This window comes from Hippichthys cyanospilos, chromosome 5, assembly GCF_059441005.1.
Source record: "Hippichthys cyanospilos isolate Australia breed blue-spotted pipefish chromosome 5, RoL_Hcya_1.0, whole genome shotgun sequence".
In the NCBI taxonomy this organism is placed as follows: domain Eukaryota; kingdom Metazoa; phylum Chordata; class Actinopteri; order Syngnathiformes; family Syngnathidae; genus Hippichthys; species Hippichthys cyanospilos.
The window spans coordinates 11778088-11793602 of record NC_142373.1 but is presented as its reverse complement, the minus strand read 5'-3'; the positions used below and the strand labels follow the sequence as shown (position 1 = coordinate 11793602).

Here is a 15515-nt window from a genome sequence, read left to right as displayed (position 1 = left end):
TTAAAAAAATTACTTAATGGGTTTTTAAATTAAAATTCCATTTTGGTGGCAACTTTTAAATATGTTGAGTCTATTATGTACTATTGGCCATAGATATACCTTATAAAGTGGCCGGTGAGTCTACTGAAAAGTGATCTCGAGTGTTACTTTTACTCATCCCGCCATGATGAAAAACTAGACAAGTCGTCACATGTTTGTTGGGAGCCAATAGGAGCGGTCCTTTGTGTGTCCCACGTCCGATTCACTCGACACCGCCCGGGTCAAGATGAGACGGGTCCTCGCGGCTGGATAATTCATGAGAGGGGTCAATTATTTATCATGTGGGTCCCTCGCTTGCCACGGCCGCGAGCGGGGAGGGAGGGGGGAGTGGGCGGCCATGTTTTGTGGAAAGGGAAAAAGCCCAAAAGAACCCGCCTGAGGTCAGTGTCGAAATTATAAACCTGGGAGATCAATAGCAGGGAGCTCAGACAACACGAGTGGGAAGTGGAACTCTACTTACTCATTTTCAAGTCATTAATTAACGCCTCCCACAAATTGATGCCAAAAACCTCTAGTAGGTGCTTTTTTTTTCCCTATTGCACCTTCGTGTGAGGACAACTTCACAAAATAAACAGATCCAGAAAAACACTCACCAGGGGCTTTGAGAGGTGACACGATATGGTTACAAGTCTTTCATTAATACCTCCCTTGTCTAAACCCTACGGTGGCAAACGCGCTGCAAATGGCGATTTTTGTTTTTTAAAATAGCAATAACAATAATAAATAATAAAATTCTGGTCAAATATGTTTTTTTTATGGAAAGGAGCTGGCACCCTTAACTAATGCTAACCTAATATAAGCCAATTAAGCACTGTAGTGCTAACTGTGACCATTGGATGGCAGTGTTTCCACACTTACAACACAGCTATTACCTACATCAATTCTAACTGAAGAATGGAAGTCAATCAATGCCTTTCTCAAATAAATGATTCAATTTTTCACCTCAGGAAAAAAAAAATTCAATATTGTGTCAAAATACAGTAATTGCAGATCTAGAACACATTTGTCAGAGCTGTTAAATGACTGGAGATAGTTTGAAATCATCTGTAAATGGCTCTCTCAAACAAACTAATAACTATGCATAAAAGCATACGATCACACAAAAGTAACAAAAAGCATCGTTTGAGTGCTTGGCTTGACGGTTTCCATGGCGACCACCAGGGTCGTTCACACAGGACATGCTCAGTCGGGACCTCGCCGGCTCGCCGAAACAAAAGACAGCTAGCGATCTCACTCGCACACACGCACTCATTGATTCATTCACATGTGGACTCCGGCGAGGAAGCGAGCTGCAAACACACAACGTGAGTACAAAAAAAAATAAAGAACATCTACCGGCTTTTGATTGTGTCGGCAGGAAAACCACTTTGAAGGGAGCTGGTGGTTTCAAAGACAAGATGAAGCGTACGTGTGCCAGAAAGGTATTCCACGTGCTTCTCTAGTCTTTGAGGTCCTTCGGTTTTGTTCTCTATAGCAGATGACAAAAGGCGTTGTTTTAATAATGAGAGGGTCTCCTTCCATGATTTATACCCGAGCATCAAGCACCTTTCCTGGCTACGGATCCAGAACTCTCGCCAGTGGCTGGAGATTCCGGGGCTGGATTGATGTTTTTCCACCTGACGTTTTGGGTCAGATGGTTGCAAAGTTGGAACACAGAAACGGGACTCAAGCGGTTGTTTTGATCATTTCTATCCAGATCATGTTAGCAGCCACTATTTAACGTTAAACATTATGCAAGAAGGCACTGTGAGATCTTGAAAGCGTTTCTCCATCGCATCTAATTTTCATGCGGTTCTTTTCAAGTTAAGAGCAAATGAATTAGAACATGAAGCAATGTATTGCGAAATTGTGTTACAGTGACTCCTTTGCAGAATGTTGTATGCTTTTATTTTGTTAAGTTTTATATCATTTCATCCGCATTGGTACTAGTGACACAATTACCTACCTGTTCCCCATGAAAAGGGGATGACGGTAAATATATTGTTAAAAAAAAAAATTCCATTGCCTGAATGCATTGCGTGGTGAAATTAATGAAGTCATATGGATGTTAATACTCGTCATGTTTGTGTTACTAGTAGTTGAATAGGTGTCATAAAATAATCGGTAAATATCAGCCAGCCAATTGGTTGATTATTTTTCGCTGATGTTTAAAGGGCTAAAATAATCCGATTTAAGTGGCTGAGGTACTACTATAAATTTGGTTCCAAAGTTTAGAGGTGGTGATGGGTGAAGGCCGATTGGACGCCTCCTCATTATGATTTGGCTGTGGGTTCGAATTGAAAAAAAATCTCACAATCAGTCTATCTATCAAGGCTTATTATTATTAATCATACGCTTTGTAACAAGATAGAGAAGCTTTCCCCCATCTACCGGCTGATGCATTGCTGCCGTGTTTTTCCCATGTGTGTTTCATGCGTGCGTGTGAACGTGATCAGACTGTCAACGTCGGGAGTTGCTGATGTCACCACAATGAGCGTATGCAGTGATGACAACACGCAGTTAGGCCCGCAGCGTCGTTTTATGCCTTCCAGGAAGTGAAACCCTCACCATGAATGAAAAAGAAAAATCAATGCCATTCACACACACACTTATTGACATTCAAGTGGCCGTCGGGCTCATTTCACTCTGTGATCGTTTAGTAATGGCTGGTCTCGCTGTGTCATCAGCGCCTTATATCAATGACTCCAATTTTGGAAGTGAAATGTAGAAAAGATTTCCCAGTTTAATACAATGCTGTGTAAAACCACAATAATGTTAAATATATGTGCAGATATGTTAAAAATGAGTATTATGTGTCTTGTTTTTTTATGCCGTCAATCATACAGCACTGCGGGGACGTGCTGAGGGAGTCACGTCTAGAAATGACTGTCACTTGACAGACACGCTGTTCTACATCCGAGTATCCCACGGGGGGGTTTTATGGAGACGGATGAGTGTGTGTGTGTATATGAGTGTGTGTGTATGGGGGATGCTCTACTTTACATTCATGTGTGTACTGCAGGGTTATGTGAGGAATTTACATTGTTTTAGCCTTTCATTGTCTGCACGTCCCCTGTGGGAAAATTCAAATCAACTTATAGTTAGAATAGACAGTTTCACACAGAGACACTGCATACAGGGGTGGAAATGGCGTTATCAGTAAGTATAAAAGGCGCGAATGAAAAGTACTCACAGTGCCATTTTAGCAACAAGCTGTTGGTACTTTGACAGATCACATCAATACTTCAGTATCTGGGACGCTTAAAGAAATATTTACTGAAAATGTATATTGGCTGTCATTTATCGACCTCCTTGATTTTTAATAATTAGTATCGACCCTGAATGAACCATGTGGGTCTATCTCTTCTTCAAGGCTTCCAGATTAGGTGCGTTGTGTGATGCCAACCTCAGATCTGGCGGAGGAGGAGGAGGGTAGAAGCGGACGTCTGGAGGCCAGATGAAAACGCTGAGAAATGGGGTAGGTTTTTGCGCCACCCTGAGGAGCAACAAGGCGCCAGCTGTTTTGTAACAAAAGATCCCGTTCCTTCGCAGGTTTTCCGAGTGTCCGCGTGAGGGACCGTGGCCAAGGCCATGCGCGAGCTGAGGCCTCCACCACCATGCGACCACCACCCCCGCTTCATCACAGCACCTTCTAGCAGTCCGCCACCCAGTCGCCACTTCTTAACGATGGAACCCTGCGTTTCCTACCTCCCTCCGTCCACCGCCCCCCTTCCTGCCTTTCCCCGGCACCAAGCCGCCGCCCACTACCCCGGACTCCAGTGGTTCCCGCTAGCATCCCGGTGTAACAGCAGCACCGTGGTGTCCAATTTGAGACATTGTCCTGGTCAAACGTCCGCAGAGACTTTGCCAGGACATTCTTTAGATGTCCCAACAGGGGGCAGGCTTTACCGTAGTATGGAAAACTTGAACTGGAACCCGGTTTTGGATTCGGGTCTGTGCTCATCTGGTGAGTTTATTGTGCGCTACACGGCCACTAATCACTGGTATGACGGGCCGCCGGATGGGTCCAACCCGGAGAACCCGGCATACAGCCCCCAACACAGTCCTCGCAGGAAGGATGTACCCAATTTCCCGCAGTTGCTTTTCCCCAGTGGGGTGGACGAATGGGACGCCAGGAAAGGTTTGAGGGAAAAGCTCCGCCTCCAGAGCGCACGCTCCGCAGCGGAGCCTCTGAAGAACCTACCGCTGCGTACTATGGACCCCGCTTTCGTCGAACTGAACCCAAGTTGCCCACCTATGGGCGGCATGCGTCTAGCTTGCCCCCAGGAGATTAAACAGGAAGTTCTGAGGAGACTCGAACTGCGCCGGCAGAACAGCAGCCCCAACCTGGCTCTCCACGAGGGCCCGTGGAGCCCAAAAGTGCTTCCGGTGTCCCACACGGCCGCCCCTATTTTGGGCGGGGACAACGGACACCGGCAAAATATTTCCACCAGCCGTCTGTACATCCCCACCTTCGAGGAGTTCAAAAGGATGAGGATGAAGGAACGGAATCAGGAGTCCATAGCAGGTTCTAATGACACGGGTCCCCTCATGTTCGAGACCGAAACCGGTTCACCGATCCGCACGGGCCCTTCTCCAAGGACCCCATTTCAAGCTTTAAGTCAGGGAGAAGCAGGCGATAATGGTCGGCGTAGAAGGTCCAGTCTGGATCCCGTTGGTTCGGTTCCATTCCCGCCTGGCCGGGACCACAAAGGGCGGCCCTCCAGTTGCTGCCCGGCACTGCTACTGGAGGGAACCGACCTGTCTAGCTATGGAGCCAAGATCTACAAAATGAAGGAAGGTCTCATTGGGTCAGCTTTGGACCTCATCAAGAAGAGGTAAGAAAAATCCATATTTGTACATTCATATTCTATACTGTATCTTGATACCAAAGTCTGTCACCTATGTCAGTGGTTCTCAACCTTTTTTTCAAAAATGATACTTCCTACCGAGCACAAAGCGATTTTGGATAAAGAACATCTGTGTTTTTGGCACAGAACCATGAATCAAACATGATCCCAACACTTTAGCAATATTTGTTGCTTATGTATTGATACTGTATCATTACAATAATATATCACAAAATCGATACTTGACTATTTCATTTTCGATCGAGCTATCATGATATTGACAACCCGTCTCTATCGCCCCCCCCCCCCCCCGCCCCCCACCCCCACCCCCAGCTGCAGTGCAGACATCTCCTTCGAGGCCCCCGTCAGGTTGTCAGCTGAGCGGGACCGAGACACCCCCGATGCTCCCCAGCAGCCCCCTGCTGCCGTCGCCATGGCAACCGCGGCAGGAGCCGAGGCTGGCCAGCAGGCTCCGGCAGAAGAAGAAGAAGACGGCGACGGCGAGGAAGCAGCAGAATGCGTAAGAAAGATTTTATATTGTTTCTCTGTGCGTGTATTTGCGTGCGTTTCGGCGGAGCATCGGCGGCGGTCGGGCTAGCGATCTGTCTGCGTTCAAGGATGGCGAGGACACTGCGACAGACACGCGCGCCCATGCAGAGATGTATGCATGTGCGTGCGTGGAAGGAAATGTCTAAGAAAGGAGGAGAAAAGAAGGATTATCTCCATCCCTGCCAATTCAGCCATCCTGCAGCATTCCTGGGGTCAAACACGCATAGTCACCCGCAATGTTTCCCATTAAGCCCGTTTAGCTTTGCGATCGGATTAATAAAATGGGGAAGGAAAAAAAAAACAAAAAAAGTGAGAGGGGAACAGGAGATTAAAGTAGAATTATGTAACCGCCATCCCGGGAACGTCGCCCATGTCACTTCAGGTGACACAAAGTCAATGTAGCGCTGTTGGCTGATACACATACAAAATATACAAATGCTAAGTCTATGTAGCAGTTAGCCACCACTGTTAAATAGAATTTTACTAAAAATATACAAATGCTAACTCTGCGTACCACTGTTAGCCATCGCTACTTAATAGGTTTTTACTAAAAAGCATACAATACTGAGTCAATGCATTGATATTTTCCATTAGCGATTCAACACTTCTTCCCTGCAGAACATACAGATGCTATGCTAATATAACATGTAACCTAATATAAGATGTACTAATAATAATCATAGTAAAAATTGTTAACTGCCATTATTTCATACATTGCCACTGCAAAAGATGCAGATGCTGCTACTGTTTAAAACTTAGCTAGTAGCTAGCAGCGCTCCTTATAAACCGCTTTGGCAAAATTTACAGATGATATGTCAATATATTGCGTTTAGCCCTTACATTGATTACTGCATAGCAATAAATATGAATGCTAAGTCAATGCAGCATTAGCTGTAGCTAGTAAATACTCATTCACTGCCACTAACGGCTACAGTTGGCAAATTTGCTTTGTAACGAGGAAGCCTGGCAGGGAATACATAACTTTTATGCTACTTAAGACATTTTTACATCAAAATATACAGACGGTATGCCAGAATAATAGTTAGACACTACATTATAGCAAAAAACAAGTTAAGTCAATGTAGCGCAAACTAGTAGCTGTTACTACTAAGCAATCATTCACTGCCGCTGACGGCAACAGAAGCCAAATTTGCATAGTAACTGAAGGCAGTGAATGTGTTTTCACACCAGAAGAGCCAACAATACACAAACTAAGTCAATATTTCAAAAGCCATTAGCTACTGGTATTTATTACAATGCCCCCACAAACCACACAGATGCTAAGTCATTAGTGTAGCGCTAGCTATCGGCTGCTTTGAAATAATACAAACTGTTGGCCAGCATTCTTTAAAATCAAATATTTTCATTAATAACGATAACCACGTATTAATACATTTCACAAATGAAATTAACCGAGTCAACATTTCGCTAGTTGTGCCTGCTCGCTATTAGCGCCTGTCTCTTTAAGTGCCGCTGCCCTTCCTCGTCCCAGCCTTCCTCGAAGCCGAGCGTAAAATGTGATTTGTTACCCCCGCCCGTGCCTGCTAACCCTGAAAGCTCGTTAGGAAAAAAAAAAAAAAAAAAAGAACTCTGGGAGTGATGCAGCATGTTGAGGAATTCTTAGGATGAGATGCTTTGAATTACAGAAAGATAAGAGCAACGTTTCAAGACATGGGCTCAAAGATCCTTGTCTGGAAAATTTGATATCAGGAAATCATGCCGATACTGTTCAAACATGATACAATTTCGATATCTGACTGACTCGTTGATTATGTTGTTGAAGAACATCGATAATTGGGGCATATATTGACACTTGTTTTGGACGGAGAAAATCTGATTTTGAATCTTTGTGTAGAAAATTGCGCAATCGAGCCCTGAGATCCCAAGTTGCCGTGACGATACGATTTTCCCTCCCCTCAGCTGGCGGGCGTCTGTCGGAGGTCCAGCTCAGACGCCACGTACGAGCGAGCGCAGGCGGCCGGCGAGTGTCGCCTGCGAGCGCACCACAGTGACCGCATGCCGGCCGACGCGTCCAGTCGCAACGAACCGGAGATGAAGGCCAAGATGGAGAAGGCGCCACACGGACGACATCATCGCAGGGAGAGAGACAGCGGTAAGGACAAAGGAGACGCAGGTGTAGATTTACGATGCCATAAAAACCTATTTACGCTCTTCGTCCATTTGTCACACGTAAAGCCAATTTTAATATCCCAAAAAACAATTCTGTGTTTATTCATTTATTGAATGGCCCGTGGAATATTGTTTTGTGATAAGCACTAAAGAAGTCTAGCTTGTTTTCATTCGGCAGTTATTACCAGTCGAACATGGTTGACCAAAAACACTGACATAAAAGCAGTGATTTTTTTTTTTTTTTTTTTGCGAAGAGTGTTTACCGGGGACAGAGAATGGAAATATTTTTTACATAATATTTTTCAATGTGAATGACATGGCTCGATATGGAATTTTTTCACTGATGCTAAAGCCGATAATTGGGGGATTACAATTCCGATCGCTGATTAATTTGAAGAACCAGTTATCAATAAATTACCAAACGTGCTGAATACGTTTGCTGAATATTATTTGAGCAGCAAAGTGTACTTGAAGAAAAAAAAAAAATATATATACTGTATATAAATCAGAGTACCGTGTTTAGACAAATTTGGGTGCATCAACTGTGTAGTTTGAACTTTTTTACAGGTAAATTTTCAAAATTCTGTCAAATTTTGTCGGCAAAAATAAAAAAATGAGGTTTGAACGTCATTATCGTTGTCTTCGATTGTATTAAAAAAAGAAACGCGATCGTTGACCGTGATCGTTGGCTCTGTGTGTCACATTTTTTCTTCTACTCAAAAGTTGTGCTGATCTCAAATCTGAAGTCATGTAACATCGCCAACAATGTATATGTATATGTAAACAATATAATTATGAAAGTGGTATCAAAAACCGTTCATGATAACTTTTGTACTCCTTTTTTTTTTTTCGCCCTCAGCACCGGCGGCGCTCCGCGGTCACTCAGAGCCACCCTGCGAGGAGCGCCCAGTGGGTCCGGACGAGCGAGCGGGCTCGAATCGCCGAGCGGGCCGCGGCCGTCACCACCGCTGGAGCACCATCAGCAGCCTGAGCGCCGACAGCGGCGTGGTAGGCCTCAGCGAGGAGGACGAGAACGGCGCCGAGCCCCGGCGGCGGCGGCGGGGCGCCGAAGTGGAGCGGGCCGACAGCGGCATCGGACCGGGTCTCTCCCGGGCCTGGAAGAGGCCCTCGTTATGCGTCGATTGCGGCCAGCAGGATGAGACCTCGGACGGCCGGAGCGCGTGCGAGCATTGCGTCAAACTTCGGGCCGAACGTAAGGAAGCCATCTTGGAGTTCCTGAACACGGAGAGCAGCTACGGCGAGGACCTGAGGATCATCAAGGAGGAGTTTTACGGGCCCATGCGCGGCGCCGGACTGCTGAGCGCCGAGCAGCTGGCCGTGGTCTTCGCCAACGTTCAGGAATTGGGAGACGTCAACGAGAGGTTCACGGAACATTTGCAGGACGCGATTGAACACGCTCTGGACCAGGTAAGAAGACGGCATTGGGCTTCCGCGTACAGTTGCATGCTCGACTTTGACGTTAAACCCAGACGGAAAACCTGAAATTCAAACCTAGACGGTCCACAAAGGGGTTTAAATGACTTGGGCCTCTTTGACGTTTGGGCTTAGGGAGATGAAGATCTGCTGACAGTGTCCGTCGGCGAGATCTTCCTGGAGTTTGTCAACATGTTGCCAGCCTTCCAGACGTACTGCCTGCAGCAGTCTGCCTCTGTTAACATGCTCAACGCGCTGGAGAAGGAGAAGGAACTGCTTAGGTAACGCCTCAAAATAATCGAGAAGCACTGCTAACGTCTTCTGCTTTTTAGCCCACTGTGGAGGTTTTCTGCTTCCCGCCAGTGTAAACCTTGACGTGAAAGGCAGGGCGTTATCACTAATTCAGAGGTTTGCTATTCATAGCCGTTTCTGCCTCTCGGCATCTTCCAGGATCTTCCTGGACGTCTCCCAGAACGACAACACGGCGTTGCGCCGCATGAACCTCCGCTCGTTCCTCATGGCGCCCCTTCAGCGCGTCACCAAGTACCCCCTGCTCCTCAGCCGCCTCCTCAAAGTCACCCCGGAGAAGCACCCCGAATTCGGGCGTCTCCGCGAGGCCAAGAGCCGCGTGGAGGCCCACCTGGAACACATCAACACCAAGACCAAGCAGCAGGACGGCAACGGCGTGGCCTCCTGGTCCCTGCGCTCCTTCCGCCGCGACAGCCGCAAAAACCGGGAGCCCGTGGACGCCGAGATGCGCGAGGCGTCGATGAAGACCCTGGGGTGGAGCCGGGAGGACACCCGCTTCGTCATGGAGGGCCCGTTGCAGCTCTCGCAGCCGGCCGACGGCCAGTGGGTGAAGAAAGGAAGCAAGGCGCTCAAGTTCCAAAACGTCCAAAGCCTCCTCATGGTGAGGACGCGGCCCGGCGGGGAGCAGGCCTGCCAAGCGGGGGAAAGCGTCCAGGACGGAGTCCTGGTTCTCATCAAGGACAAGAGCAGCGGCAAGTTCGCCGTGATGCGCGAGCCCATCCGGCTGGCCAACTGCGTGGTGTCCATGGACCCCGAGTGCCAGGATACCTTCGAGGTTCTGGACATCCGGCGGGAGTCCTTTGTTTTCCGGGCGGCCGACAAGTCCCGGACGCAGAACTGGTTCCACCAGATGAAGAGGTACGCGCGGGACTTGGGGGCCTGGCGCAAGAGACGCAACGCTTTGCCCAACATCATGATCAACACCAATCAGAGTCGGTCCTGAGAGATGTAGTCCCGAGAGAGGCCTTTTCCGTAGATGGACCGCCCCCAAAACTGAAACGCGACATCATGCTGCTGCCTAACCCCGCCCCTCCTTTGTCAACACTCATGACAAGCACTTTTATTTTTGCTTTACAAAGATATGGGCACATCAAGTAATGGGTACATTGAAAAGAAAAACTACATTTGGATCTTAAAGGGGTTTTTTTTTCTCAAAAAGTTGTAAGACGCTTTGTGAAGAAGTTTTTGAAAAGGTCCTTTTTTTATAAGTGTAAAAAAAAAAACATTTTAGTATTAAAGTTATTTTTAGATAAGTCACACCATTTTTTTAGATGTCAGAATTTTAATCATTTTAAATTAGATTTTGTCATTTTTGGTAAAACATTTGTTTCAAAAGATGATGTCATATATTTTTCGATGATGTGTTCGACTCCAGATTTAAGTATTTTATTAAAAAGTCAGATCAGTCGCACGTTTTAGTCAACTTTCAAAATGCAAATCGCACTTTTTTGTTTAATTTTTTGTACAAAAAAATATCTCCAGACTTTTATTTCGATCTTTTGTTTTTAAATCAGACGTAACCTTCATTTTTCTTTCTTTTTTCTAAAAAATGTAATCCAACTTTATGCTTGTAACATAACTATTTTTTTTAGCAACCAAGCATTCCATTCATATCTCTTCAAAACACGACTACTCACATAATCTTTCAACAAGTAACCTCGCGGATTTTTTTTTTCAATGTGACCCTAATAATCCTTGATGTGTCCCTCAATCAAAAAGCGTTTAAAACAAACAAAACACAAAAATTTGGATGACCAAAAAATTATATATATATCAGGATTGTGAGCTGTGTGTCAGTCATGATTGTAACGACGGTTTGATTCTGTTTTTACGTCTGTAGGGAAAAACAACCATTTTTTTTTTCATGACACCTCCAACGAACTGCATTTCACACAAGGGGCATATTTGCTCGTTGTGTTGAGCCGCTGTCCTTTTTCTGTCTAAATGCCGCCCCCTAGTGCTGAGCAACAGTCACTTGACAGCAATAACCGCTCATACGAGTACACGCTTCCCGTCCCGTTATTTTTTTCACTCGCCAGTGGAAAAAAAATCCGGTTTTTGTCTTTTCCCCGGCTCAAAGTCTTGTCTAATGACCCAGATAGAAATGACTTAACTAGACTTTCACGCTGCCCGGCTTTTGTTTGTATGAAACAACCAATGAGGTAGAAGTTGACAATCGTGGCACGTTTTTGTGGTTCAATAAAATCTGTAGTACGATATACAGTGGAGGTTCAGATTGAGATGACGTCACTATGTGTTTCCCAGAAACATGGTACCTTACATGCAGCACAGCAAGCCAGAGAAAAGCAGCTTAGGTTGGTCGTGTGAAAGTAAAAAAAGAAAAAAACCAAACAAGCGGTCCCAGTCTACGGTCTGAGCCGCTGTGCCTTTGGACAGACCCGGACTTCCGCCCCCCCGTCCATCCCCCATTCGCCCTTCCAGGCAATATTCGCCACGCCCTAAGTGACGAGAGCTTTATTTGATTGAAAGCACTTTATCCGGCGACGACATCAAAGCGGAATATTTCAATGCCGTTTGTGTAGCGGATCACTGTGTACACCAACATGACTGTGCTTTAGTTTTTTTTTTTTTGGGAGGGCAACCTGTACTTTATTGTCAATCATATTAAAATATTGCAAATGGAGGTTTCGGTTGTTTTTCACGTGTGTGTGGTTTTAAATAAAGAGTGATGAGTCTGTACAGGTTGTGTATACAAATATATTTACAATTTGCACACCGCAGGAAACAAATTATGTAAAAAGAAAGGAAAACAAAAAACACAACAGTGCAATAACATAGCAGGTCCACTTAGACATATTAGGGCCACAGTTTTTTTTTTTGTTTTTTTTTTGCAGGGGTGGGCCAAATTATATTTGAGGAGAAAAGAGATATCCACATCTACAAGAATATGGGCTTTTTTTAAAATAAAAACAAAACAGCTAATACAACCACAACTCAATTTTTATACTGAAAAAGTGAACTTTTTTTTATTAGAAAACAGACCCCCGACTTTTTTAACACTATGCAGAAGAGTCCAACCCAAGCCGAAGACGGCCCCTTTCACAATGTCCATCAATGCCGTCAAAAGTGTGTGAAAGGCACCCACACGAAAAGGAGGCTAAATCGTGAATTTTCCTACTTCCAAAGCTGTATCCGATGGGTGAAATGATTTGATCCCGTTCTTTTGAGCAATCGCCACAACAACTAGATAGTTGGATGATATACTACTTCAAATCAGTCCATACATTTTATACTCCATTTTGCAAATCTATCAGTCAGGCTTGGATAATTGTTTTTGTATATATTTTGTAATAACATTTTAATTTCTGCAGAAAGTGGTCCAATAAGTGGACTATTCCGCTTGGATTAGATGCTTCCGTTTTCCTGCTTTTGAGCACGCACCGGAATCCAAAAGAGACAATTATTCAACTCGCAGTTTTACTTTTACGACCGATCGATCGGCAGTGTGAAGGGGGCTAACGTCCGTCCAAGGCGGCGCTCAATCGGAACCTGGTGTTCGGGCTTCCAGTCTATGGTCGCGCGTCCTACTGCTCGCCTTTGGCCTCCTTGGCGAGTCCGCGAATGGAGAGGTCGTAGACCACCTCCTCGATCTTCTTGACGTCGTATTTGAGGCCGTCGTAACGTTTGCGCAAGGGGTCGTTCTTGAGGTTGAGCAGGCGAAAGCCCGAATCCAACTCGTTGATGAAATTGGAGATGCGCAGCGGGCGGTTGTAGTCGCCCGCCGTCACGCTGTTCACCGCCAAGCGCGACTGACCGGGAAGCAGGAGGAGGCAAAATCAAAGGTGCGACCAGAGCGCCCCCAGCAGGATCGGAGGACAAAAGGCAAGCGTGCATGTTTTGATTTCACTGACGCTTAAAATTTTATCTTCTTTTTTTTTTAACATTTACTTATATTTTTAACTTGGACCGTCAATTTACAAAATTCAAAGAGCGAGCAAACCCTTCGAGGACACCCCAGTAGTAGAATTATTGGTCTGTAATCTACCTGAATACTTTTAGGTAGGGTTGGGCGAGTACCAGTACTGATACCCACCTTAATTCAAGGTAATGGTTAGGGATGTTTGATACCACTTTGTTTTACAGATATACCAAAACAAGTACTCAGTTCATGAGTACTCACAGATGCCGATACCAAGGATTGATACCGTTAATACTTTTGATAGTTTTTTTTCCCGAATCGTTTACTCCCTGCACTAAGGACTTAATGTTACGAACGTAGTTATGGTTGGCTTCTTAAATACATAGCACATGCACAATTATTGCTGTATTCTATTGTTTTACTAGGCGATATGAATGTACTGATTGTTTTTATTAACTGACACTGAAGCTCAGTGTGACTATGCAAATGAGTCAGCAATATGCAAATGTACATGACTATTCAAATGAGGCTGTAAAGTGACTCACCAGTTCGCTGGCCATGATCAGCACGCCTGCTAGGTAGTCCTCCACGTCCAGATGGAAGCCTTTGTCACGCACAACCTCAACTGAATCACACGCACACAAACGCAATGAGTGTGTGTGTGCCATGATGGTGACAAAAAATATACGCGCTGAAAAACTCAAACGTGTACCTACTGTCCAGAATTTGTGCCACCTCCTCTCGGGTCACGAGGGCTTCACTTTCCAGGTAGACCACAAAAGCCGCCAGAAAAATCAAACGCTGCAAGACGAAGCGCCAGTGCTCATGAAACCTGTTACACACACACAAAAAAAAAATAATAATTTGGGTTAAACACGCTTAAGGCAAAATTACATGTCTTTAAGAGGTAATGACGAAAAAATCTTTATGGCAGAACAAAATTTTGTTTAATATTGTATTTATATGTATTTAAAAGCCTTTAAAAATATATATTTTCTTCATTATACTTCTATAAAAATAAGCCGTGAGTCAGCATCAAAAGGAAAATTACATCAATGTTTTAATGGCACAATATTGTATTCAAATGTCAAAATATATACATGAGAAACAAACTATGTTTTGGGAGCCTATCATTGCATTTGCATAAAAACAAAGTGATTTATAGACAAACTGTAATATAGGCTTTTAATTGTATTGACAGCGAGTGGTGGTGGTCAATGTACCTGTAATACTGGTCCACGGGAAATTTGGTCTTCAACTCAGCAAAGTGAGTCCGGACTGTACCAAACAATTCTCTAGCCTTTGTACATTTATCAGGAACTGTTGAGAGACACATTTTAAACAAAAACTTTTGTTATGACACTGAAGGAATTAATGTCATATTTTAAATTGTGTGTATGCAGTGGATCACATCTTTAAGAGCACAGCTCAGATTTTTTCTTGCAATTGTACCATATTTCTATTTAGTCAGATCAAAAAAGTGCAACAGATTGTATTAAAATAAAAACTCTACTACATTGATTTGAATTTACAGTAACTGGACTAAACGCTGCTCTGAAGCTCAATCTACTTAGATAAAATAATGACTGTATCTATTGCAGGTTAACCTCGCTATTTTTCGTGCTATTCTTCCTCCTATGTCAGACCAGACAAAAACAAATCTTGATTTCATGTATAAATATATATATATATATATATATATATATATATATTTTTTTTTTTTTTTTTTTAACAAAATGAACGGGGGAACATAAGCACAAAAAAAAAAAATTCTGGTTCGCGGGTTCCGGTTTCTGCGTGTATTTTCCCAACGTAACCCCCGCGACAAACGAGGGAACAACACCAAGATAACAAAGTAGGTAAGCAAAACACTCACTGTCTTTGAATCCTGACGGCTGGTGTACACTTTGAACAACCGTGAGAATTTCTCGGGCGGTCTGCTCCAGCATCTGCACCACTTTGCGAATTTCCTAAAATTCGTCCCAAAACGTTGGAAGCAACTAAACACGTGACACTTGACGGCGGCTAACCAACTTAGCTCTCAAACAGTTAGCCGCTAGCTAAACGAGACGCGGTTCTTTTTCTTACCTCTCGGACGTCTTGGTCGGCACTCAAGAAGCCTTGGATGTAGGAAAACATGTCGCTGACCGACATGGTGGAATTCTGGAATTAACTAGACACACGCGGCCAGCGTTTTACAGATATTTTTATACGGTACTGTTTAAAACGCAAGAGAGCCCGCGGAACGTCACTGCTGCGCATGCGCTTCCACGGCGTGTGCTTCTGTAGGCGCGTATAGATGACGTTGAGGTGTTTATACCTATAGGGTGACGTCACTTATTTAC

At 44.7% G+C, this 15515-nt stretch overlaps 2 protein-coding genes across 2 annotated transcripts; one reads left to right on the top strand and one right to left on the bottom strand.

The window, feature by feature from the left end:
• The first annotated feature begins 3640 nt into the window (after positions 1–3640).
• On the top strand, positions 3641–11934 carry arhgef49 (Rho guanine nucleotide exchange factor 49). The gene is made up of 6 exons (XM_088414491.1): positions 3641–4856; positions 5202–5388; positions 7338–7530; positions 8407–8975; positions 9117–9262; positions 9432–11934. The coding sequence occupies exons 1-6, from the start codon at positions 3706–3708 to the stop codon at positions 10231–10233; spliced, it is 3048 nt and encodes a 1015-aa protein (XP_088270617.1). The 5' UTR covers positions 3641–3705; the 3' UTR covers positions 10234–11934.
• Positions 11935–11994: 60 nt separating this feature from the next.
• Positions 11995–15457, bottom strand: tsn (translin). Its single transcript, XM_088414497.1, has 6 exons — positions 15259–15457; positions 15047–15140; positions 14394–14490; positions 13887–14002; positions 13716–13795; positions 11995–13060 (listed from the first exon to the last, which is right to left on the bottom strand). The coding sequence occupies exons 1-6, from the start codon at positions 15322–15324 to the stop codon at positions 12836–12838; spliced, it is 678 nt and encodes a 225-aa protein (XP_088270623.1). The 5' UTR covers positions 15325–15457; the 3' UTR covers positions 11995–12835.
• Between the last annotated feature and the right edge of the window lie 58 nt (positions 15458–15515).